The sequence below is a fragment of the Hippocampus zosterae genome, chromosome 21 (assembly GCF_025434085.1).
Source record: "Hippocampus zosterae strain Florida chromosome 21, ASM2543408v3, whole genome shotgun sequence".
Taxonomy (NCBI): Eukaryota; Metazoa; Chordata; class Actinopteri; order Syngnathiformes; family Syngnathidae; genus Hippocampus; species Hippocampus zosterae.
Genome location: NC_067471.1, coordinates 9,862,657 through 9,885,997, shown reverse-complemented (window position 1 = coordinate 9,885,997; position 23,341 = coordinate 9,862,657). Strand labels below are relative to the sequence as shown.

The window sequence follows — 23,341 nt, the reverse complement described above, 5'->3', positions numbered from 1 at the left end:
ACACACACACACACAATAGTCAGACGGGCCACTCACCCTCCCATGCACAAATGCGCACAATCACACACATTTGAAGACTTAAAAGGCTTTTAGTGGCTTCAACAATCTCCTCTTGCATCAACACCGAGGTGATGCGTCGAGCACAAAATGACACAAAAGGCCAAGGAGTAAAAAGCGGCGCAACGATCCCACTACACAATCATCATCATGAACAACAAAATAGCAACACAAACTCTTCCTGTCTCACGTGCGTGTCTTGTGTATACTTAATGTCCGTAAATACGTCATGAAAGGCAACATGTTCGCCGCAGGAAGCGACGGCAGTCCATCTGGGCTCAAAGTCATCGCTAACAGCTAGCGGTCACACACAAGCTAACCTACCATCAAGCAAAATAATGAGGGTGGGGCCAAAATAACTGTTTCTGTAACATTGTCAACGGCGGTACTGGGAGTCGTCGTTAGAAGGCAGAGGGGAAAAAAAAACAAACCAAACAAGCCGCTAACCGCTAACAGGAGCAATGCCACACACGAGCTAACATCATAAGTAATATTCCATGTGGCGAAAGACATTTTTCGTAACGTGCCCGCTGTTGGCAGTTTTTCAAAACAGTAAGCCAAAAACACGTCACTAACAGCCACCCATGTAGCAATGCCGAGCGCTAAAGACAGAACGGCGCGGCACTCACGGCCACATGCGTCAATGTTAAAGCGTGAGCTAACCCGTTAGATGCTAATATCGTCAAGGTTGCCACTGTTGTCATTAAAAAGTGGAGGTTAAAGTATGCCGCTAACGGCTAACCGAGGTGCTGAGGTTAGCTGCGTGCTAACACAGTGAGCTCATGGCAAAAACTATTGCTGCCGCATTGCCGCTCTCTCCCCCTAAAAAAAACAAATAAAATCACATGAGCAAAATAAGCAACATTTGACAAATGCTGTACGACTAGAGCCACACACTCACACACGCGCACTTAAAGTCAGCCATGTTGGTCATGACATCAAAACTTTGCACATCGAGTCTGAAAGACTTAAAAAAAAAAGGAAAAAGAAAAAAGAGCAAGAAGCTGAAACATCTGGGCAGCCCATCTTCATCCTCATGACAGTCTTTTGATGTTTGGTTTCCAAGGCAACAGAGGAGAGGACGGGGAAGCATGGTAGACGAGGTTGTCCTGGCGACAGACTTGATGATGATCATGTAGCTGGGGCGGGGCAAGTTGGAAGAAATCCTCTGATTGGTTGCTTGGTTGATGGCGTACAGGTAAGCACAGCTGCAAACAATAATCCAGGAAGTCAGTGTGTGCGTGTGCGTGTGTGTGTGTGTGTGTGTGAGACACTACCATGTACCTGTGACACTACCATTAGAGGAGTTGACAAGTGGACTTTTTGCGAGTTCTCCCAGGAACTGGACTCTTCCTGTTGATTTGTCTCACTAGATCATAGAAAATCTGAATATCGACAACGAGGATAAAATGACACAGCTATGGGATGGATGTACATCAAGCAGTGTGTGTGTGTGTGCACGTACCTCATTGACATTGATCTTGCTCTTGGCGGAGGTCTCGAGAAAGGCGCAGGAGTTCCACTGGCGAGCGAGGCCCACGCCCGACTCTTTGGCCACCACACGCTCCACCTCCAGGTCGCACTTGTTGCCCACCAGGATCATCGGAACCTGAACACACACGAGGGCACGCGCGCTTTGGTTTTCAAGGTCAGGTTGGGTTCGTGTGCAGCCAAAGTGCCGTTTTCAAGTTTCAGGCAAAAATAGGGTTTGCTCCAGCTGAGAAAGCCTATGCATGTGTGCAGGCGCGTACATCATCTGTGTCCTTGACACGGAGGATTTGCTCTCGCAGGTCCTGAAGGTCATTGAAGGTGGACTGAGCCGTGATGGAGTAAACCAAAGCGAAGCCTTGACCGTTCTTCATGTACAGGTCGCGCATGGCTGTGAACTGCTCCTGAAAAACACCCGCGCACGCACGCACACGCGCATCAGCCTCCGTTTCCATGGCAACCGTTCAACACACCATTTGTGATGTCATAAAACTAACTTACTGTGCCTGCCGTGTCCAAGATCTCCAACATGCACTGCTGGCAATCCACCTCCACTTGCTGCGCACACAAAGACACACACCCACATATAGAGAGAGAGAGCTCACAGTGCAGAGGTGGCGGGTTCGATCTGGGCTCCGGCATTCCTGTGTGGGGTTTGCATGTTGTGCGCGGGTTTCCTCCCACATTCCAAACACATGCATGGCAGGCTGATTGTGTGCGAGTGCGCACGGATAGTCGTTTGTCTGCGTGTGCCCTGCGATTTGCTGGCAACCGCTTTAGTGTGTCCCCCGCCTACTGCACGAAGAGAGCTGGGAGAGGCTGCTGCAGCACCCCCTCCCCGCGACCCTTCTGAGGATAAGCCCATCGGAAGATGGATGGATGGAGATATATATAAATACACACACACACAAATATGTAAAATACATTGAGATACGCACACAATAAGTGTGTTGTACCAGTGCTGTGGTGGTGCATTTACTGGTCTTACCTTGCGGTAGGAATCTTCTATTGTGGGGTCGTACTTCTCGACAAAGATTCCCTGAACAAACTGGACTGTCTATACACACACACACACACACACACATATGCAAGATCAGATCCAAGGACGTAGGGCAACGGTGTGCAAATGAAAACAATGTGCTGGGAGATGTATTCGATGTGTGTGCGTGCAAGAAACAACAAAAGGTTTCTTACCAAAGCAGACTTGCCAACGCCGCCAGATCCTAAAACCACCAGCTTATATTCACGCATCTTAACCTAATATCTGTGCACACACACACACACACAAGTGTGAATAAGCATGTCACATGGTCACACAACTGGTGATGTCACAAGTGTGGCCATCGCATCATGTCTGATTGTGCGTGTGTCTGATTTGATGTGCGCATGTGCATAGCAGTCATGCCTAATGTTGCGTTTGCCGGAACAAGATTCAACATGCCAACACACACAAGCACACGCACGGCATCAATGAGGGTTGCCATGGTGACGTGTGTGTGTTTGTGTGTGCACATGTAAGCAAATGCTTTCGTGGATGGTGGTGATGAAGATGTTGTGTTGAGGAAGACAAAAATTGCAAAAGTCAACAAGCTGCGACACGTTTGCTAAGGCTGACGCATACTTTAGCTGCTTCTATTGAACTACAAACCCACGTACTGACACCATTTTGTATATTTCAGAAATACCACAAGTACGGGGAGTCATCAGATATTGAAGGGATTGGTCCTACAGTCCCTGAATGTCTCGGGATGTTCTGGCACGCAGTAAAATTGTCGGACCCTGAACGCCTCACGCCACACACACACTCAACTAGGTGGGGTCTGTCACTAATAATGCAACGTGTGTGTGCGCGAGAGAGAGGGAAAGACACGCATGGGGGAAGCTAGCGCACAGACGGACAAACAGAAGTAGTCGTTAATACGCCGGAAGTTCCTGTCTTTTCATGGCCGCCCCAAGGAGCTCCCCTGGCCGGCAAGCTGTCCACCAGGCCCCACTGAGCGTGTGGAGCCGAGCGGGGCTCCGACGGGCGGGCCGCCATAACGTCAAGAAAAGCACAAGCACCGCGACAACCTGACTGTCTGTCCGTCTTTAGCGACTCGCTTCCGCAAACCAGCCCCAACGCGCTTCGGCCTGCCCCCCCCCCCCCCCCCCCCCATCCTCGAGCCCAGCCCAGCCCGGCCGCCTGTCAAAAGTGCTCGCGGGGCGTCGAGTCGCACGCCGACGACAAAAAAAGTGGAACAAGTAACAAGGGGGGGGGAAGAGTGAAAGCAAGCCTCACCGTCATCCAGCCGTCGGCTGCTCTTCTCGCGCTTTCTCTCCGGTTCCGCGCGAACGTTCCTCGACCACCAGCCGCTCCCTCTTCAGCCCACATCAAGTCAACGACAGGAAGGCAGACGCGGACGTCCGGCTTCACATTTCAAAACAAGTGGCGTACCGGAAGTTAATGTAGTCGCCAACTAAATACGGTTCACTCGTCTACGAGACCGTCTGAATATTTGTGAGCTATGAAACGTCGGCATACGGTTGCTTCCGGGAAAATCTTACACCGTACATCCAAACATTCACATCAAACATTGCACCACACAGCAAAGGAATGACATTCACACAGACGCAAGGATGCGAAGCCACACCCAAACAGGAAGGAATCACCAAGAATAGCGACTTCCTTTTGACACACGCACACAAACGCACGCTTCCTGTTTTTGAATCGCCGCCTAACCAAAAAGTGGAAACAAAACAAAATGTAACTTATGCTTTTATTTATTTTCTTGTGTGCCAAAAATCAACTTTGATCTTCCCGCAGCTCTTCAGCTTTGAAATGTTTCATAAATGGGCAGCGTCGTGATTGAAGTGAGGTTCTCTGTTCGAATCCCGGCACTCGTGGATCCCGCATCACCCGTGAATGTTTATGGAACGCGGGAGTGGGAACAGGAAAACTCACACGCGCGCACCCAAGCTGGGATTCAAACCAAGATCCTCACAACTGTGAGGGAGACGCGCTAAACACTGGTTCAGCATGCAGCCCATAATGCTGATTATTTATGTAAAAATATGACATGTGTGCGCGAGTATGAAGGCGGGCAGAAACGGACCTTTCTTTTCCTTCATACTTTGGGGCGATAAGCAAAAGCAGACCAGTTCTCACCAGATAGACCCAGCAGCAAATGTTACCGTGGGGCCCACAAGCATCCCATGGGGTCTGCAAACACGCTCCAACATTTCCTTCTTCAGGAGTTGGCGTCGAGGGCAAGTTTGTGTGTGAACGGGAGAAGCCGATTGGTCCGTAACGGGCAACAACCTGCTTCAGTGGCACCCAACTGTCCGCCACCACCGTCCCAGAAGGAAAAAGAAAACAAAAAAAGAAAACACAAAGCGAGCAAACTCCCACAGCTCAGCAGGCCTCAGGCAGGAAGTGCCACTTGCCCACTTTATAACACAATGGCGGTCAATCAGGTCGATACCCGCGCTCCGCTTGGCAAAAAAGAAAAGAGGGGGTTTGGGGGGGGTGGGGGAGGGGGCAAAGCCAAATTTTGTCTGTTTGCATGACTTTTCAGTGCAATGCATCATGGGAATGACCAATCGCTAGGAGGGTGTGTCACTATGTGTGTGTGTGTGTGCGTGTGCGAGTGTCATAGGAACATGCCGCGGGGTTGTTGCTCCAGCAGCAGGGTGCCACGTCGCATCGTGCGTCCGTCCGTGCGTGCGCAGGCCGGCCTAGCTGGTGTCCATGGACTCCATGTTGGCCGAGCCGGAATCCCGCTGGATGGAGTCGAAGATGGCCGCCAACTCCTGATTGGACGAGATCTGCGACTGGAACTCGGACATGAGCGGCGACTTCTCGGCCTCGGGGATGGTCAGCAGCGCCACGACCGCTCGCATTGCTGAACGCTTCAGCTCGTCCTGCTTCTCAAACTCCTGCTTCACCGAGTTGGCCTTCACCTGAAGCACGCGCACACACATTTGGGTGGACACGGATGCCAGAGTCAACTTTGACCTCTTCTGCAGATACCTTGCCTTATTGCAACGTGTCCAGTGATCCCTTCACTTATGGTGGTTAACAGGGACGGAGGAGGCTTTGCTGGGAATTTTTCTGTCAGTGTATGTGGGGACCAGCATGTTTAAAATATGTCAAGAGTGACGATACTTTACAGACCGGAGACAAAGACGACAGCAGTGCACGTATTTGCTTAGATCTTAAATGATAAAACCTCATGCGGTCATGAACGTTCATCGGCATTTCCTTTTGAGAGAGGCCAAGCCCCAAAACACAACGTCTTGAAGCGAGGGATCGCCGTCTGCGCCTGTGTGTGTGTGGAGTGTCACCTTGGTGGTGCAGGTGGCCCTGAGAGGCTCGACCAGTCGGTCCAAGCGCTGTAGGACGGCACTGGGACAGAGCGAGGACAGGCGGGCCAGCATGAGGAAGGTCAGCATCTGCGAGGGCGACAGACGGGAGAGCGCGTCAGGCGGGCCAGCCCGCGGGCGACGGACGGCCGCAGGGCGCCAGCCACCTTGATGTCGTAGTGGTCCTTGAGGCCGTCCTCCACGTGGTTGAGGAAGGTGAAGATGTCGATGCGGTCCAGGCAGCTGTCCAGCAGCGTGTACATGCACTCGAAGGCCGCCTTGCGCAGGTCCAGCCCGTCGTCCACCGTGTGTTTGAAGGGGCCCATCTCCACCTGCGCGCCGTTTGAGACGCACGCAAGGTACATTTAAAGCGCAAAGGAAGAAAAGCGGCACGATAGCACGGGACGGCTAAAGCAGCAGATGGCCGGTGTCGCTCACCTCCCGAATGAGCTCCTTGCGCACTTTGGTCTCGTTGTAAAGCTGCGGCAGGACCGAGTCCAGCAGCTCCCGGATCAGGCTGGGTTTGTTGTGCGCCGCCGAGTTGAAGGTCACCAAGGCCACGCGCCGCACGTTCAGGTCGGGGTCCTCCAGCGTCTTCAGGAAGTCACCTGGCACACGCACGCGCGCCGTCACGAGCGGCGGCGGCGGTGCCGCTGGCGCCGGCGCGTCGACGTACCTATGCAGTTCTTCAGCAGCGGGTCGATGGGCTGCGGCTGGTCCGAGATGGTGAACTTGACGGCCGTCACCACCGAGCTCCGGGCGTACGACGAGCCTGCGGGCGCCGGCGCGAAATTCAGCCGCGGCCAAAGGCGGCGCGAGAGCGCGGTCCGGCCGGGACGCCCCCTCACCTGAGAGCAGGTATCCTTTGAGACGCGGCAGCAGCGTTTCGGGGTTGATGAGCGTGAGTTTCCCCAAGCACTCGGCCACCACGTTGCGGGTTCCTTCCTCCTGACACTCGCAGTGCTTGAGCAGCAGCGTCCACACCGACTCCACGTACGGCTTCAAGCCGGACACCGACGCCGAACCTGAAGGCGCGGGCGGGGCCGTTCATACGCAAACAAACGCGGGCGCGCCAAAGCACACTCACTGATGATCTCCTTGAGCGAGTGCAGCAGCAAGTACTGCCGCTTGGACGAGGAAATCTCCTGCAGGACAAAGGGCAGATATTCCGGAAGGTTCCCCACCGCGATGCTGCCCAGCGCGTACGAGGCCGCCGACTTCACCTGAGACCGAGCGGCAAAAAGAAGGAGGCGGGGTTCAAACGTTGAGCGCCTCGTGGCATTTCTCAGAGCGCAAATACGTCGGGTGCGCTGGTTTGGAGAAGCGTCGACGGCGCGGGCGTCACCTCCTCGCTGGAGGACGAGAAGGCGTCCAGGATGACGGTCTTGAGCTCCGGTTGGCCGCTCAGGTCCACGTGATGGCCGACCTCGCCCAAGGAGAGCAGCGCCAGCAGCCGAATGGAGTCCGTGGAGCGGCTGTTCTTCACGTCCTGGCGGCCGCGAGCGAAGGCGTGAGCCGCGCCGGCGCCCGTGCCGAGGCGCGGGCGCACGTGCAGGCGCCGTTACCGACCTGTATGAACTGGCCCACCACGGCGGGCCCCTCGGCCGGACACGCCCGGGTGAGCGCGGCCACGCACTTGGCGATGGAGCAGTAGGCTTGCTTGTGAGGCAGCGCCGCGCTCTGCGAGTAAACCGGACCCGTCAACATCCGCAGCAGGTCCATGTAGCCCAGGCCCGCCGTGTCGGTCGACACCAGCGCCTGAACGCACGCAAGGATGGAAGGAAGCGTCAACCTCCCAGCTGCTCGGACTACTTTGACCGCGTCAGCGTTCACACGGATTGGTTTCAAGACGGTTCTAACGACAGCTCAACTGTCACCATTTCCTGATCGAAATCCTTTTCCAAAACAAGCTGCCGTGTACATCCAACGCTTGCTAGCGCACCTGGTAGAAGTCCAACATGGCGGCCAGGGCGCCCCCCTGCAGCAGCGGCGACCGGACGAGCGCGATGAGCTGCGTGAGGATGCCGCCGCCGCTCAGCTGGCCCAGCAGCGACGGGTGCGTGACGGCCAGCGTGGACAGGAAGCTCAGCGCCATCTGCGACACGTGCATGTCGCTCTCCGAGATCAGCGGCGGCAGCTCGGCCAGGACGGCGTCCACCATCACCGGCGTTACCGCCGAGCTGAGCGCCGCGGGGACAGCGGCAACAAGGTTAGCGCGCCTCGCGCCAGACTGCGGACGGGCGGGGCGGGACTCGGCTCCCGGGACCGGCCCGGAGACCCGGGCAGGGCCGGTGACCCCATCCTATTTTGTTCAGTTTTTTTTTATTATTTTAAATTAAAGCGTCAGCCGTGTACCTGTAGTTCCTGAGCAAGATGTCGAGGGCGGCGAGCGTGCAGAGCTTGAGCGCGCGCTGGTTCTTGCGCAGGAAGGAGGCCAGGATGGGGATGGCGTCGGGGAGGACGGGCCGCAAGTCGATTTTCAGCGGGGAGCCGGCGATCAGCGTCAAAGCTTTGGTTCCAAAACAAACACAAGGGCTTATCCCGATTCCCCCTCCCACTTTGCCCCCCCAAAAATGCAACTCCCCCAATCCAATTTGAGTAAAGTTTCCCCCCCGACGGCCCATGCGCGTTCCTGGCGGTGCTGACCTTTAACCGTGGTGAGGCGTGTGATCTCATTCTTCAGACGTTCCAAAAAGATCAAGAGCGTTCCGGGCAGTTCAGAGGGGAGGTGGTCACCTGGGGGGGGGGGGGGAAGGAAGAGTAAGAAAAGCCGAGCGAAGCGCAAACAACCGCTCGCCATCACTACCCAGGTTGCAGATGATCTGTCCCATGCAGGAAATGGCGCGCTCTTTCACTTCCTGGTCGATGTCGGCGGCTTTGAGGCGTCTTATGGTACAGCTGAACAGGTCGCTGATGTAGGGCGAGGGGTCAAAGCTTTCCGAGCCTTCCGATCGGCCGTCCAGGGGTCGGATGACCTGCGGGTCACAAGCGGCGGAGCGGGTGAGGCGCCGAAAGGCCGTCGGGGGCCGAGGCTGGCCGGCGCCGGCCGTTCACCTTGACGAGCTGCTGCGTGACCAGCAGAGCCTCCGAGGTGATCTTGTAGAAGGGGTCCCCGACGCACGCCACCACGGGGGGCACCAGGGCGGGGACGTGGGTGTGGAAGGCCTGGGCGGGATGCGTGACCATGACCACGTGGAGGCACGCCAGCGCGTCAATCTTCAAGTTGGAGCTGCTCGACTTGTCGTTGAGGGAAAAGATGATCCCTGAAAAGCGGGCGGGCGCTCCAAGTCAAAGGTGACCGCCACGGCCCCCTGGTCGCTAACGGCGCTACCTGGTACGAGCACGGGGATGTGCTGCGTCAGCGCTCCCGGCAGCACGTTGACCAGCTCCGTCAGCATGTTGAAGCAACACTGGCGCGTCTTGACGCTCTTCTCCTTCAGCTGCTTGTGCAGAGCCTTCACGATCATGGCTACCTAAGGGGCGCACGCACGCGGCGCATCGCCGTCAAACCCCAGCCAGTTTGTCACCACCGGCGGCTTCGGGTAGCCGCGGCGCGCCCCCCCGCCTCTTCCTCCTGCGCTCACCTGACTCTGCAGCATGGTGAGCGGCGTGTCCCCCTGCTCCATGGCGTCGGGGTCGGCCAGCCAGCTCTGAGCGGGCCGCGTTTGCTTGAGCAGCGACAGGTAGGCGTGGAACACGTCCGCCTTCACGTTCTCCTCTCGCTCCTAGAGGCCAGAGAGGTCAGGAGGCCAGGAGGGCGCAAGCGTGGGTGGGCGCCAGATGAGCGGGCGGCGGCAAGAACGCACCTTGAAGCGGCAGACCAGCGCGGGGGACACGGAGCGGTAGAACTCGGGCAGCATCTCGTGCCGCGTGGACACCACGGCGTCCAGGCACTTGGCCGCCGCCCGCCGAACCTTCCAGCTCATGTCGTCGTCGTCGCTATACTCGTCGTCGCTGCCTGGCGAGCCCCAAAGTTCAAAAGTCGTCAGAAAGGCCACTCGAGCAGCCCCGGAAGGAATTTTAAAAAACGCCTGCCACGAATGACTACAATAGTTTCAAGTCGTTGGAGGGGAGGGGGGGGGGGGGGGTGACCTTGGTAGTCTTCATCGTTCTGCTCAGCGTCCATGGCGTTGTCATCCTCGTCTTCGTCGTCAAAGTTGTAGTTGGGGTCGTAGGTCAGGTAGCGCAGGCAGATGGAGATGACGGTGGGCACGTGGGCGTACACCTCTTTCGGACACCTGAGGAAGCCCGCAAGGTGGCGTCAATGTGCGCATCCCAAAGTGCGCCGTTTCAACGGCTTCATAGAAGTCGGATACGCCGCCCAAAAAGTTCCCGCCGCCGATTCATCCCGTTTTCTTATCGGACATCCGCACACGAACGGAAGGAATTTGTCCAACGATACAAGTGAAAAATGTCAATGAAAGCAAAGCAAAACTTTTTTTCACATGCCCCCCCCCCTTAACAGTATCGTGGTAACGCTGCTCAACATGTTGGTCACGGTGACTACGATGTGCTGCGTCCGTCGCGATTCCTCTCGAGTGCGTGCGTGACCTCCTGACGAAGGACTCAAAGGCCTGGATGCAGTACTCTCTCAGCTCGTCGTCATCCACGTTGCAGAACTTGACCACCAGCGGGATGATCTTCTCCAGGTACTCTCCTGAGCGGGGGCACAAAGGCGCGAGTGAGCGCCGGGCGGCGTCGAGACGGCGCGCCTCCTGCGCGTGCGCGGGCTGACCGATGCGGTGTCCGGCCTGCCTGCTGATGGCGGCGGTGCACTGGATGTACGTCCTGGTGGTGGACATGTTGTCGTTGCGCCCCAGCTCGCTCAGCAGGTGCTCGATGAGGTCGATGAAGACCAGGTTGCCGCAGGACATGACCAGGTGTCCCAGCGCCATGATTGTACGCTGGGGCGCGAGGGCGGCAGGGTTAGCGTGGCGCAACGTGGCGAGACGCGGCACGGCGAGACGCTCCCTTACCTTCCTGACCGCCAGCCTGGGCGAGGTGAGTTGAGGCAGAAGGCAGCTGAGGATGGAGGGATGGAAGTTGACCAGCAGCCCCCCCTGTCTGAAACACATTCATTTCATCTCCAAACACCAGTTGAATTCTTTCTTTGGGATGGGGAGAAATCGAGCAAAGCCCTCAAAAGGCGCCGGGCCAAAAAATGAAAGGCCATCACTCATACCTGCACAGCATGTCGGCCATGATGTCGAGCGCCTCCAGCTGCACCGACACGTCCTCCTGCTTGGCGATGGCGCTGGTCAGTCGACCCGTGATCTTCTTGCACACGCTGGCGGCCAGGGCCGAGCCTGCAAGGGGGGAGGACGGGCGCCGGGCGCGATGTCACGATGAGGACGATGATGACGACAGCGGCGGCGGCGACGGCAGTTTCACCGCTGGACGCGGGCGGCAGCTCGCCAATGACCGTCTTGAGGCCGATGGAGGAGATGTCTCGCAGCTGCTCTTTGTCGGACAGCATGTTGGTGCACAGCGTGTCCACGATCGTCTCCACCTGGTACTCCTTCACCTTGCTCACCAGCGGGCCCAAGCTGCCGACAAACGCGCGACATTTATCCAGAGCGACGACAAGGTGAGCGCGCAAAGAAAAGAAACGTCAACGCTGAAGAAGAGCTCATCTTGCGCAATCCACCCAACACTCGATTTGAGCCAAACGTGCCCAAGAGTTTGGGCTCCTTTTAAATTGTTCAAGAAACGGCCATTTAAAAAGGACTCTTGTGCAGTATCCAAGCCCGGCTTTCCAAAGTTTGCCGTGAGAATAGCTCAGAGTTTGAAGTTTGGAAGTTGAGATGGGTTGCGATCAGTTAAGACGTGCAAAAGGAGTCAAAGCACAAGCGTGCGGACACATTAAAAAACAAACGTGTCATTTCCTCTTCAACGTTACCATTTGACGGCCAAGTTCTGAACTTCTCCGTTCTTGTCCTCGAGCAGCTTCAGAATCATCCTCACCACCTGTCGATCACAGCGCCACCACAACAAGACTTATCCCGACCGCAATGGAAACGAAAGTCGTGTCAAATGGCGCTGGAGTGAACCCACCTTCCTCTCGCTGTCGTCGTCGAGTTTGATGGAATCTTTCTGCAGTTCTGTCATCAGGTCGTTTGTGGCCATGAACCTGTGCACCGCAACAAACCATACAAAACCTCGGTGCCAAGTACCCGCTAGCTCACATGGCAACATTCGAACACAAATGATCCCACCGGAACAGTGCATCCGGTGAAGAGGGCTCACTGCTAACTCGCCGGTTGCTAGCATTGCAACGTTCAAGTTTGCCAATTCGTTGGTCACGTTTTCTGACATCCTGGATGATTGACGGGTGTCAACTATAGCGTCCCCGCGGCTTTGAGGCTGCCTATGTGACGCATTCGCGTGGCTGCTCGCCAAGTGCAGCTGATGCTATGTTAGCATGCTAGCATGACACAAGTTGTATTGTGTGTGTGTGTGTGTGGGGGGGGGGGGGGTGAGGGGTACCGCAGCTAACGGCTAACTAGCCCCGGTTGTGAATGAGCTAGTAGCCGTTGGCGTCAGTGTTGCATTGTCACGACCCCGTGGCGCCATTCCGCGCGCCAAACAGTCCAAAATGGGACAGCGGGCTCTTCAAATGGCATTTTCGAGGGCAAGTTCTTTGCGAGCGGGAGACCTGACCACGATCAGACAGGTGGCATGCTAAGTGCTAACATAACACGCTCAAAGGCCTGCTACACAAGAGGCGTTTCTCTCTCTCCGATTCAAAGCACACGCACCTGAGTCAATGCGGAAAAGGGTGGCGAGTGAACGGCCATTTTACCTGAAATCTTTGTCGCTGGAGGTCATTTTCTCCAGGAGGTTGGAGATGTGATACGAGGCGCTCGCCATGTTGTTAGCCGTTAGCCTGGCTGCTAGCGCAGTGCTCGCTCTTCAATGAGTGTGTGCGTCTGTTCCGGTTCCGTCCCCCTTTGTCTTCGTTTCTGTTTTTTGTCCAACTCCGATTCCGGTCGCTACTGTTGCCTCCGCTCTCGTATTTTCCTTCTCGTCGTCCTTTCTTTTCTTTCTCGTTTGCGCTACAGCGACGGTGGAGGCGGACGAGAGGGCATCGGTGCGTTTAGAATGTGTCAATCGAACTCCCGTTCTCCGCCGAAGAGGGGCGGGGTTTGCGGGACTGGATGCTGCTGGGCTTCCCACACACGTGCACGCACACCCACTTGTTGGACAGACCTCGAAAATAATAAATGATGATGACGAGGCTCCCGTTTGTGACCTGACTGACGAGAAAAAAAAACGAATTCTATAACTTTGTCTGAATAAAAAAACCCAAAGACGTCCCGAATCCCAAATCAATGGATGTGCCAAGTAACAATTCACCCAAATAAATGTAAGCAACAGTCTCATTTTCCACTTCAACTTTGTTTATTCCGCAAAAATATTCAAATGCATGTGTGCAGTTAGTCTTCGGACAAAGAAAACTTGAGCAATGTCAGACAGCCGAAACAAGACGCAGCATTCAAATGCGTCACCGTCGCATTTTGTCTTTCCGCAAGACAGTAATCCACTTGACAGCGTCGAGAAAATACCTTAACGCGAGTTCACACAAACTTTGACTGCAACTTGTCCAAGTCAAGATTAGAGCATCTTCAAAGACAAACATGAGTAACAAATGTCAATTATACATATTAAAAAAACAAAACAAAATAACAGCATCTAAGTTACATTATAAATGTAGCGATGCCACCAGACACAAAAACTGAATATTAGCCCTCACAAATGTAGTTTGTGTTTGTATCCAACAACAACAAAAAAGACGGCGGCCTCACGGTCCAGTAGTCACAGTGCATTAAAACAAACCAAAAAATTGCACATCAGTTCATCAGGGATCAACGCGTTGTAATCAAAAACAAAAAAAATGGAGGTGTTTGAAAATGTCCTCTCGCGAGTCGCGGCGAACTTGAGTTCCTTCCTTTGCTTGCAAGTAAATCCTAGTAGGTGTTAACTGAGCTCCAGTGTCAATTTGTACTAGTAACAAAAAAATAAAGATGGAGGCTCACTTTTCATCTGTAAGAATATTGACAAACGCATATGCAACTTTAAAAAGATATAGCCATCTCGCTCCCTCAACACACACGCGCACACACACAAACGTGCCTCTTGTTAAGACTGGCACTCCAAAATAAAATTCAATCTTCAGCCTTTCTTTGTAAGTTTTAAATTAGCGGAAAGTAAATTGGTAAGAGGCTGGCGCGTCTCTGATTTGCCTCCGGCATGGGAAGCGGCCTGAGCATTCATGCCCAAGTCAGTAGTGGAAAAAACACGGCGAGAAGGAAATGGCCGTCCTGCCAGTGCACTGAAGTGCACAAAGAGCCAAGCGGTACGCGAGCGCGGGCGCTCGAGCAGCCTTCCCTGCGGTCAGAGCAGCATGGACTCCTGCATGGCGAAGGCCTCCTGCGCGTGCCTGTAGTACTTCCCTCCGAACAGGCGGGGGAGCTGTTGGGGCATGAACCCCCGCCGCGTCCCGCCGCCTTCATCCTCCGGGAACTCAAACGTGTCCACGGGAGACATCTGGGCTCTCTGGAAGCTGGGCGAGCGAGGCATCCCGCCTGGGGACTGCGGCGGGGGCGGTTCCTCTGGGCCCCACCGGGACCCGGGGATCCGCCCTTCCGGGGGGTACTCGGCGCGCCCCTCGAATCTGTAGTCCAAAGCGCCGTGGACGTGAGCGGCGGAGGTGAGCTTTTGCAGGTAGATGGGGGCGGCGGGGCTCCCCAGCTGCAAGGGTGGCGGTCTAGGACTGCGGCGGTCGGGCGGCGGCTCCCTGCGGCGGGTCGCCACGTAGTCCATGAGGGCCCGCTCCGGGGAGATGGTGCCGGCCGGTCGCCTGGTCGTGGCATAGGTTTGATCCCTGGCGGCCGCGTTGTAGTGTCTCAACCCTGGGTGGAATAAGGGGACCTGAGTGGGGGCCTGGTAGTGGTTTTGATTTATGGGGAAGCGGGTGTGGACTCCCGCTGGCTGATGGTGGGCAAACGACGGCGCAGGAGGGTGCGAGGGCATCCTGGATTCAGACGGCGCCGGAAGCACATTCCCGCCGTACCCGGCGACTCTGGCCGCCACGTCGTACGAGGGCGTCTCATTCTGAGGAGTTCGCATCCTGGTCGGGGGTCTCTCCAGCTCCAGGATCTCAAACTCCGGCTCCAGCGGTCCCGGTACATTGTCGTACTGGGAGGCGTTGGAACCGCGCTCGGCCCGCCGGTCGTCATCCTGGCCGTCGTGGGCTGGGGTAGGGGCGGGAGACGGCGGCGGCACCGCCGCTGCCCGCTTCTGCCGGTTCTCTCGGGCCGCCATGGCTTTGGCCGCTTCCAGCTTGGTCTCGGAGGGTTTGAACCAACGAGGACCGACGTTGGGGTCGTGGTTGCGGTTGGCGACGCCGTCTCTCTGCGGCCCGGGAGTGGGCGTGGCGGCCCCCCGTTCTGGCAAGCGCAGCCCGTTGGAGGCCACCTTGAGGTGACCGTCCCCGGCGTCGGCGGCCTTACGCCGGCGTACCGACTTGTCCGGCGAGTCCCGGCGGAAGCGACTCGGCACCGGAGCGGGTGGCTCCGGGGGCTCGGCCGGCTCGGCGTGGCTCTGGCCGTTGGCCACGTGGTTCACTTCCATCTCGGGAAGCTGCCCGAGAGGCTTCTTGGGGAACTCATCATCTCGACCTGCGAGAGCACAAACACAGCAACCGAATGAAAAGTCACAGGGGGAATCCGGCGGAAGGCAAAGTCGTTGGTGGAGGAGGCGGCGCAGAGTCACAACACAACGGGGGACATGGAGTCATGCAAGTCCACTGGCGAAGAAGGACGGTTAACGTTCAGTGACACAAAACTGAAAGACACTTTGGGAGACCAAACGGGACCCCCCGGAGTCTGCCGACGGGGCGGCGGTCGCTCAACACAAGCGCACGTTCACGTTGCTTGGGCAAACTCGCCTTCGAGAAGGCAATTTTCAACACCTCCTCTAGGGGGCGATGATCCTCGGAAACCAGCCCAAATGGCCGACTTCCTGTGTCCTTTTGGGCATGGCCTCTTGAGTCTACCCAGGATTGACGGGTCGAGCATGTTTCATGGTTCAAGGTTCAGCTGAATTTCTCAAAATTCTCGGGGGGGGGGGGGGGGGGGGAGGGGCTCCAAGATGGTGATTCTTAACTGGCAGGAGAACATGGTGCCTGGGTGACTACCACGATTTTTCTTTCTTCATTGCCATCGAGCGCAAGATTATTTGTATTATTTTTTGGGCGGGGGGTGCATTATTTCAACAATGACGGCGACAAGAAGGAAGCAGTGCCAGCCAATGAAGGGGCTCCACAAAAAAGCAAGGCATCTCGCGCCGGACAGACAAACCACACACAAGACGGACGCACTGCCAGACGGATGGACATGGGAAGAGAGAGGGGGGGGGGGGGGGGGGGAGCAGTCAGGAAATCCCACCGGTTGGTGTCGCAGGAGCGAATGCGGCACCCGCTCATCGCCACCTTTTTGTAGTGCTTGACTACGGTTTGTTGAGAAGAAGAGCAAGGAGAGAGGAAGGTTAAGCAGAAGACAAACAACAAGCGCCACGGCGAAGCCCCGCACTCGGTCGGCGAGTTGCCATCCTTTCTAATTTCGGCGAGCCTGCAAACCTCGGCGGGCTGAAATGAGAGGGAACGTCAACCGGGAGTGACAAATAAGCAACTCGGAACGAGCGAGACCCCTTTTCATTTTCTCCATGTCTCCCGTTCCTCGACAGCGGGCGCCGGGCAACACTTCAACAAGCGCGTGGAAACGTCAAACGTGGTCCGACTGCGAGTTGAAAAGCAGTACCTGGCGCGGGCAGCTCCAACTTGGCCCTTCGGAGCTCCGCCATGGAGACTTGCAGCTGCTCCACCACAAAGTCGTCGTGGAAAAAGAAATTTTTGGACAAGGTCACCTGCAGGAAGTCCACCAGCTCCTCCATGGTCAACGTCAGCAGGTGCTCTGGGGACAAGGCAGCCCAGCTTACATGCGCTGGCCAAAGGAGGCGCGCCGTTCTCTCTCTCGGCGGACTCACTCTTGTGCAGTTTGAGGACGGTGTAGGACATGGCGGGAAGAGTCCTCTCGCCCTCCAGGATGTAGATGTCCCAGATCCTGAGAGTGAGAGTGAAGGGGGTCTGGGGGGACAAAAGAAAAGGGCGGCTCTTGACGGCGGCTTGTCGCTTCCCGAGGCGGCCCGCGCCTTTTGCCGAGCGCTCACTCTGTCCAGGAAGCACTGGAAGAACCACTTCATGGTGTACAGGCTGGCGAGGACCTCCTGGCCGTCCTGCGGGAGGCGCTCGGCGGTCAATTTGGGCGCTCGCAACCGCGCCGCCAAAGTTCAAAGGGGGTGACTTTTTCCTCACCAGGTGACGCTTGAGCTTGGGCATCATCTTCTTCAGGATGCGGTCGTGGTGCTCCTGGAAGCGCATCAGCTTGGGGAAGCCGGGGACGAAAAAGCCTAAAAGGGACCGGCGTCAGAACGCGCCGAGGGCCGGGCGGCCGTCGGCGGCTCCCCACCGTGCATGGCGTGCTTGCGTCCTGACAGCAGCCTGACCAGCGCCCAGAAGGCGTCTTCTTCGTTCATGTAGATGAGCAGCAGCGCCGTGATCTGACTCATGCCCTGGCAGTAGCCCACCTCCTGCAAAGACACAAAGCTGCCGCTCTGCCTGCGGACGTCTCGGCGCGGGGGCTCACCTTGTTGTACACCGAGTAGGCCGTCAGCACGTGGAACAGGGCCTGCTGCCTGCAGAGGAACGGCAAAACAAAAGGCTGAGAGCCCAGACGGGGCGGAGCCCAGATGGGGCGGAGCCGAGGCGCCGGGGACCCACTTGACGTCGTAGCGATGCATGAACATGATGTGATCCCTGTAGGTGCGGTTGACATCCAGGTCGATTTGGCGCACGTCCGGAGACGAGCCCTCGGCTGTGGCCTTCAGCTTCTGCGGAGCGCCCACAGACGGCGCCAAGGTCAGCGCCGAGGTCAGTGCGCTGGCGCGGCAACGACCGAGGCCGCCAGCGCCGCGCTTCCCACCTCGTAGAAGTCCTTCTTCTCCTCCTTGAGTTGGGGGACGTCCAGCAGCAGCGACCAGACCTGGCCCCGCAGCTGCAGCGGGATTCCCTTGTAGACCCTCCGCGCCAGCTGGGCGGGACCACAAATCCACGTGGGACGTTGGGAGGGGCCCTCGCGCGAGCGTCGACAAATCACCTTTTCGCTGTTCTTGTACTTGTCCCAACTCTTCAGCATCTTCAGCCACTTGGGTGTCCTCCGCCCCTCCGTTTGCTTGTGCTGCGCGGGCCAATCAAAAAGGGGTTATTCGCGATCCGCGACGGCGGCCGGGAATCGGGCCAGACCGAGCACCTTTTCCTCCGCCGCGTCGTAGGACGGGAGCTCCTTCTCGCTTCAAAACAACAAAGAGGGAAGGCCTTTAGCCATTTGCACCCCCCCCCCTTCTACGTGTGTGCGTGCGTCCTTACTGCACAAAGCCAAAGCGGTCGGTGACCTTGTACAGGTTGAAGTCGACGTCCTCCCAGGGCTCCACGGTGGCCTCTTTGCCCTGCGACGACGACAACGAGACGTTTTCACGGCGGCAACTCGATCGGGAACCACCGGCACAACTATTGCAGCCCCAAAAGCATCTTGACGGATAGCCGCGTCCTCGACGGAGACGTCAACGGCCCGGAGAACGCGCGCGTGTGAAATGTGCAGAAGAGAGCATGCCGACCTTTGCGTATTTGGCCACAATGGCGGCCCGTTCCTGCTCCAGTTTCACGGCGGCATCCTGATCGCCGTCGGTCGCTGAGACGCACACGACATGATAGAAGGGAGAATGAAGACAAAAACGACAAACAAAAACATCTTGAAAATGTTCCACTGCTTGGAAGTTTCTCAGGTAAAAGTGGAACCGCAGCAAATAGTGTGTGTGTGTGTGTTTATTAAAATGGCAAAGTCGTTTTTTGGGTGAGCTAAACCACAAAAACAACTTGGCAAACACGGTCACGGTTCCATAGCGACCACCACCAAAGGAATTCCAACTGACCTTTTTGGACACGACAGTCCTGATGTCATCAAAACAAAAAGGAGAAAGAAAAAAAAACGCTTGCAGAAATCTCAGTCCACAAGCGCTCGCACGCGTTGCGCGCGCCCTTATGCCCACTCGCGACATTCCCCCAGCCAAACAACGACGAGGACTGAAGGAGCGCACAAGGCCGGCTCTGTTGGACGGCCGAGCGCCGCCGCGGACGAGGGCCTTGCACAAAGAGCGCAGTTCAGTGTCTCCTCGCCCCGACGTGAAAAATGCCACACGCCGTCGAAAAAGCCCGCTGAAGGATAACGAGACTCAATGCATTGGAGTGACGGGCATTTTGTCTTGGGAGCATTCTGGGGGATTTTCGTTTCCACGCTAAATTTGGGGGCGGGAGGTGGGCACGAGCACTCATTAAAGCGCTCGTGCCCCCAGGCTTCATTTCCTCTCGCTGCCCCGTTTGCCTCCAGATGTAATCACAATCCAGCGAAGCTTCCTTCCCGTCTTGAACCTCCGCCCGCATCCTCGCTCCGACAACACGTACACGCACGTCTTTCATCAAGACGAGACAGAAAACCGTCATGACATGTCATCCAAACAGCCCCGACGGGATGACCTTTGAATACGCCCGTTTAACTCCATTTTAAGAATCATCGGGAAAAAAACTCCCAAATTGAAGACTTCAACTCACTCATGATAGGAGCGCGGGGGTGGGGCGCGCCGGGCCGATCTCCGGACGGGTGCGCTCGTTCTCCACTTTCTCCTTCCTCGAGGCGCTCATGACCTGCACACGCAAAGAAAATGACTTGGAGACGCCAGCGCATTTGGACTTGCCGAAGCCGGCGGCCTGCTCCATCAGAAAGCAAACGTCACGTGACGCGTGGTAGCAAACGCCGTCGGCAGGAAGAAAGCGCCTGCAAACTCAACATCTTTTAAAAATCTTTTAAAAATTGGTGGAGACGTCGCATACAGGGTCGGTCATTTAAAGACGCATCCTGCTGCTGGCATCACACACCGGGAAGGCGGGCGCAGAGCCCACGACAACCAGGGCATGCTGGCCGGATAACGTTTTCCCCGTCTTGTATTGGTTTACCGGGTCACACTTTGACACACATAAAAGTCCATTTCTAAGCGCAAAGCCTCCAACTGCAGCTAAGCCGCATTACCCTGGAGGAGGACGGCAGCGATGGAAAGACGCACCACTCTCAAGCAAAGTGATATCACTTCCTGTCACAGTTATCAGGAGGGCAGAGTCAGCAATCATGTCACATTTCCTCACAGGAATGAGAATCGTGTTTGTTGAGAAGAAATGAAATCTTATTGTGAAAATGTATTGCTTCACCTGAGCTTCGTCCACGAACTTGACTCTCGTCCGTCACAACAGCAACACCGTCTTTCTTCCCCACAAAGACCAAGCATTGTCAAAAAACACGAGCACTATCGATCGCCGAAGCGTGTTCGCCTTTCGTCAATTCGGATTTTTTTTCGTTGTTTATTAAGTGCGTAAAATAAGGAAAGCGTTGGATTATGTTGACACCAACATCGCATCTGTGTGCGAGCACCCCGCGCGCGTCACGTTGATCGACGGCTCGTCTCGGCCAATCGGCAAGCTCGGGACTCACGAGACAGCCAGTGAGAAGGCACGAACGGGCGGCGTTGGCGGAAGTTGTCGACCAATCTAAAGCAGAACTGCACTGGTTTACATTTCGAAGTACACTTCTTAGCCGTCTTAGGACGAGTTTTTCATCCACACGATTCATTACAATGACTTGGCTCTCTGCTAAGCACAGCTCGAGAAGTTCCCTACACTCACGACACGCTTTTCAATCATGACATTTGTACACGAACATTATTTTGAAGGAAGACATCGGAAGACGACTCGGGCTAATCGGCTAGCTCCACACTTGTGCGTTTGCTAGGTAGGCCTCGGTGAATACAAACAAACACCAAGTTTACAATGACAAAACTGACATCGAGCTCTTTGGAATAGTGGAAATAAAGCCGCAGAATAAAATAAGACTCTCCACAGAGTCCAATAAAGCCATGTTTTGAATGGACTGCCACTTGACCAAGCTCGAACGGAGCGCCGTGAGTCGATTCAGCCCGCGGTGCCGATGGCGTGTCCCCTTAACCCCTCCTCCCTGACAGATGCCCCCCTCCCACCTTTACTCAGTCGACCACCACCGAGCCTCACCTTGCGTTCAACTCGACTCCGGCACGGGTCCTTCCCTGGCCGGCCATGTGTACCAGGAAGTCTGGGCCACTTCCCAAAGTGCCGCGGAGGTGGACGTCAGGCAGCCAGGTAGCGATGCGCCGCCCGCGCGACCCCTCCGCGAGCCACTTCCGGGCTCACTTGAATGCATCAGTACAAGTGGACGACAACGTCAGTCCCCCTGCCCTTTTTTTTGCCACCACTGTAGCCCACCCCAAAATATTCCCACTTTTCAAAACTATAATTTATCACCGAAAAACAACCAATCAACCAAAAACATGACAAAACAGCAACCGAGTTTAACTCATTTAGAACACCAACATTCGCAATGTCACTCGTGCATCACAATTGTTTACTGAAGTTTAATTTTGCACTTGTCGGTCAAAAAGTGACACTATTAGAGGAACAACGTTACTAATAAAACACTGGGCTCCCTCCTCACGGACCCCCCACCCCCCTGTGAGGATAAAGCGGGTGGAAAAATGGATGGATGGACTTTCAAAGAATGCCGAATAAATGCTGCAATTCTTCTTTGGGATTTGCAGCGAAGTACCCCAAGTGGCCACAAGAGAGCAGAAAAGCACCGTTAAATCAAAACAAGTTTTTTTTGCATTTAGAAATGTACTGTCAAGAATGAAAAAAAAACTCACCTGACGATTTAACTTGTGCCTTTTTCTGTGAGCAAATCTTCACTTGACACCTTCCTGTCCATCCGTTTTCTTTTGATCTTTCTGGACGGTGACCTGGATTTCTACCTTTTCGTCATCCGGCATGACTCTGACGACGCTTTCATGTCTTCCATTGATCTGCTTTGCGAAAAATAAAAATTGGCTGCCAAGTGTGAGATCCTGTGAAGACCAAGGCAAGAAGACAAGCCCACGCGGAGCTCGCCGGCGGCCGTGCGCGGAAAAGAGCAAGGCCGGACCAGTGGTAGGAAAACATGGTTTTAATATAGGAGACGGAAGCAAAAAAAAAAAGGCAATACACCGGAACAAACGTTGACCAAACAAAGAACAAAACAAAAACGCTGACACTTTTTTTTTTGCTCACACAGAGAAAAACGGCAGAAATCCAAAGAGCGAAAAAGCAAACCCGACAACTACTCGTACTCGTGTTCTTCCCCAAAACGAATGCGCACAAGAACAAGCTACTGGAGGGCACTAAATAGTTGGGGGAGCCATCCGACGACCCTTTCGGTGACCACACCGGGAAAAAAGGTCGCAACCCTCCCAGAGGAGAGAAAGGAAAATAAACGGTGGCAAAGAAAAGTCTAACTTTGACGGCATCGTGCCGCACAGACAGCGCTTTGTTTGCGGGATGGTTTGGTTTTTGTTCCCCTCCGTTTCTCCGTTTCCTTGAATGTCCAGTATAAAAGTAGTGGCACTGGTACAAAATGATGCATAAGTACAATCGATTGTAGAAATGGGAAAGCCCGCAGCGGCATGGTGTTGTTGTTGTTGTTCCCTCTCGGCGGTGGCAAACAAACTCACAAAATCACGCCAACTTTGGCTTCGCTCCACAAAAACACAACCAAGAAAACCACTTACAAATTTTTTTTTTTACTCTTGATAGTTTTTAAGAGAACAACTAAAAATAGAACAAGAACAAGCATCATTTGGCAAAAAACACACACACAGACATTTTCTAGATGCTTCAAAACACTCGACGAGTCAAAATGCAAAGAAACCACAAGCTGGGGATTTTTCTTCTCTCCCCATTTTGTTTCCATAAATAGCACTTAGTTAACCATGTGATTAATTCAGGAAAGCTGACAGAGAAGTGACAAGATCCAAAGTTACAATCGGCACGAGAGCCCCCGAGGCGAAGTGAAACAAAACGCGAACAACAACAACCTCTTGAAAAACAAACCAAAACAAACCAGAGAGGAACCACGCTTGTGCTTGTCAAGTGAACGCGCCTCCTTTTACTTCCCGTTTGTCAGCCAATCACACGCCTGCTGTCCCAAACAAACTCTGAGGAACCCTTTTGCGCATCACTCTCGACCGTGGACAGTTAAAGCAAAACCTTTTTTAAAAAAAACACACACACAAATATCTATCTTTCAATAGATAGATAGATAATAGTGTGTGTGTGTGTACTCACTATATGCATTCGAGTTTGAATGTCGCAGTTGATTACTTTGGTGGGGCGCCGTGAAAAAAGTTTGAGAAACACCAATCAAAACGTGTCTTGCCATCTGATTCCGTTAAA

General features: G+C 55.1%; 3 protein-coding genes across 4 annotated transcripts; all 3 read right to left on the bottom strand.

Annotated features, from left to right (window-relative positions):
• Positions 1–69: 69 nt before the first annotated feature.
• Positions 70–4,146, bottom strand: LOC127593583 (ras-related protein Rap-1b). The gene is made up of 8 exons (XM_052055134.1): positions 3,824–4,146; positions 2,740–2,809; positions 2,534–2,602; positions 2,047–2,103; positions 1,809–1,949; positions 1,523–1,666; positions 1,342–1,442; positions 70–1,265 (listed from the first exon to the last, which is right to left on the bottom strand). Exons 2-7 carry the CDS (start codon positions 2,794–2,796, stop codon positions 1,356–1,358), a joined length of 555 nt encoding a protein of 184 aa, XP_051911094.1. The 5' UTR covers positions 2,797–2,809; positions 3,824–4,146; the 3' UTR covers positions 70–1,265; positions 1,342–1,355.
• Positions 4,147–4,287: 141 nt separating this feature from the next.
• cand1 (cullin-associated and neddylation-dissociated 1) lies at positions 4,288–13,042 on the bottom strand. Of its 2 annotated transcripts, none has more exons than XM_052055040.1 (26): positions 12,689–13,042; positions 11,941–12,016; positions 11,786–11,853; positions 11,278–11,432; positions 11,069–11,192; positions 10,863–10,950; positions 10,622–10,790; positions 10,438–10,543; positions 9,979–10,124; positions 9,693–9,844; positions 9,471–9,611; positions 9,218–9,359; positions 8,941–9,149; positions 8,693–8,861; positions 8,533–8,622; positions 8,242–8,395; positions 7,829–8,066; positions 7,456–7,644; positions 7,232–7,375; positions 6,968–7,109; positions 6,735–6,911; positions 6,563–6,658; positions 6,325–6,494; positions 6,054–6,218; positions 5,869–5,976; positions 4,288–5,484 (listed from the first exon to the last, which is right to left on the bottom strand). In XM_052055040.1, the coding sequence occupies exons 1-26, from the start codon at positions 12,754–12,756 to the stop codon at positions 5,260–5,262; spliced, it is 3,711 nt and encodes a 1,236-aa protein (XP_051911000.1). In that variant the 5' UTR covers positions 12,757–13,042; the 3' UTR covers positions 4,288–5,259. The 2 variants fall into 2 exon arrangements, with proteins under 2 accessions (XP_051911000.1, XP_051911001.1); XM_052055041.1 differs by having other exon boundaries at positions 6,974–7,109.
• A 226-nt stretch (positions 13,043–13,268) lies between these two features.
• On the bottom strand, positions 13,269–21,283 carry usp6nl (USP6 N-terminal like). Its single transcript, XM_052055057.1, has 15 exons — positions 21,113–21,283; positions 19,610–19,702; positions 18,619–18,692; positions 18,371–18,450; positions 18,255–18,294; positions 18,102–18,182; positions 17,928–18,035; positions 17,726–17,835; positions 17,592–17,640; positions 17,415–17,535; positions 17,261–17,355; positions 17,116–17,181; positions 16,933–17,032; positions 16,707–16,859; positions 13,269–15,566 (listed from the first exon to the last, which is right to left on the bottom strand). The coding sequence occupies exons 2-15, from the start codon at positions 19,611–19,613 to the stop codon at positions 14,281–14,283; spliced, it is 2,367 nt and encodes a 788-aa protein (XP_051911017.1). The 5' UTR covers positions 19,614–19,702; positions 21,113–21,283; the 3' UTR covers positions 13,269–14,280.
• Positions 21,284–23,341: the final 2,058 nt, after the last annotated feature.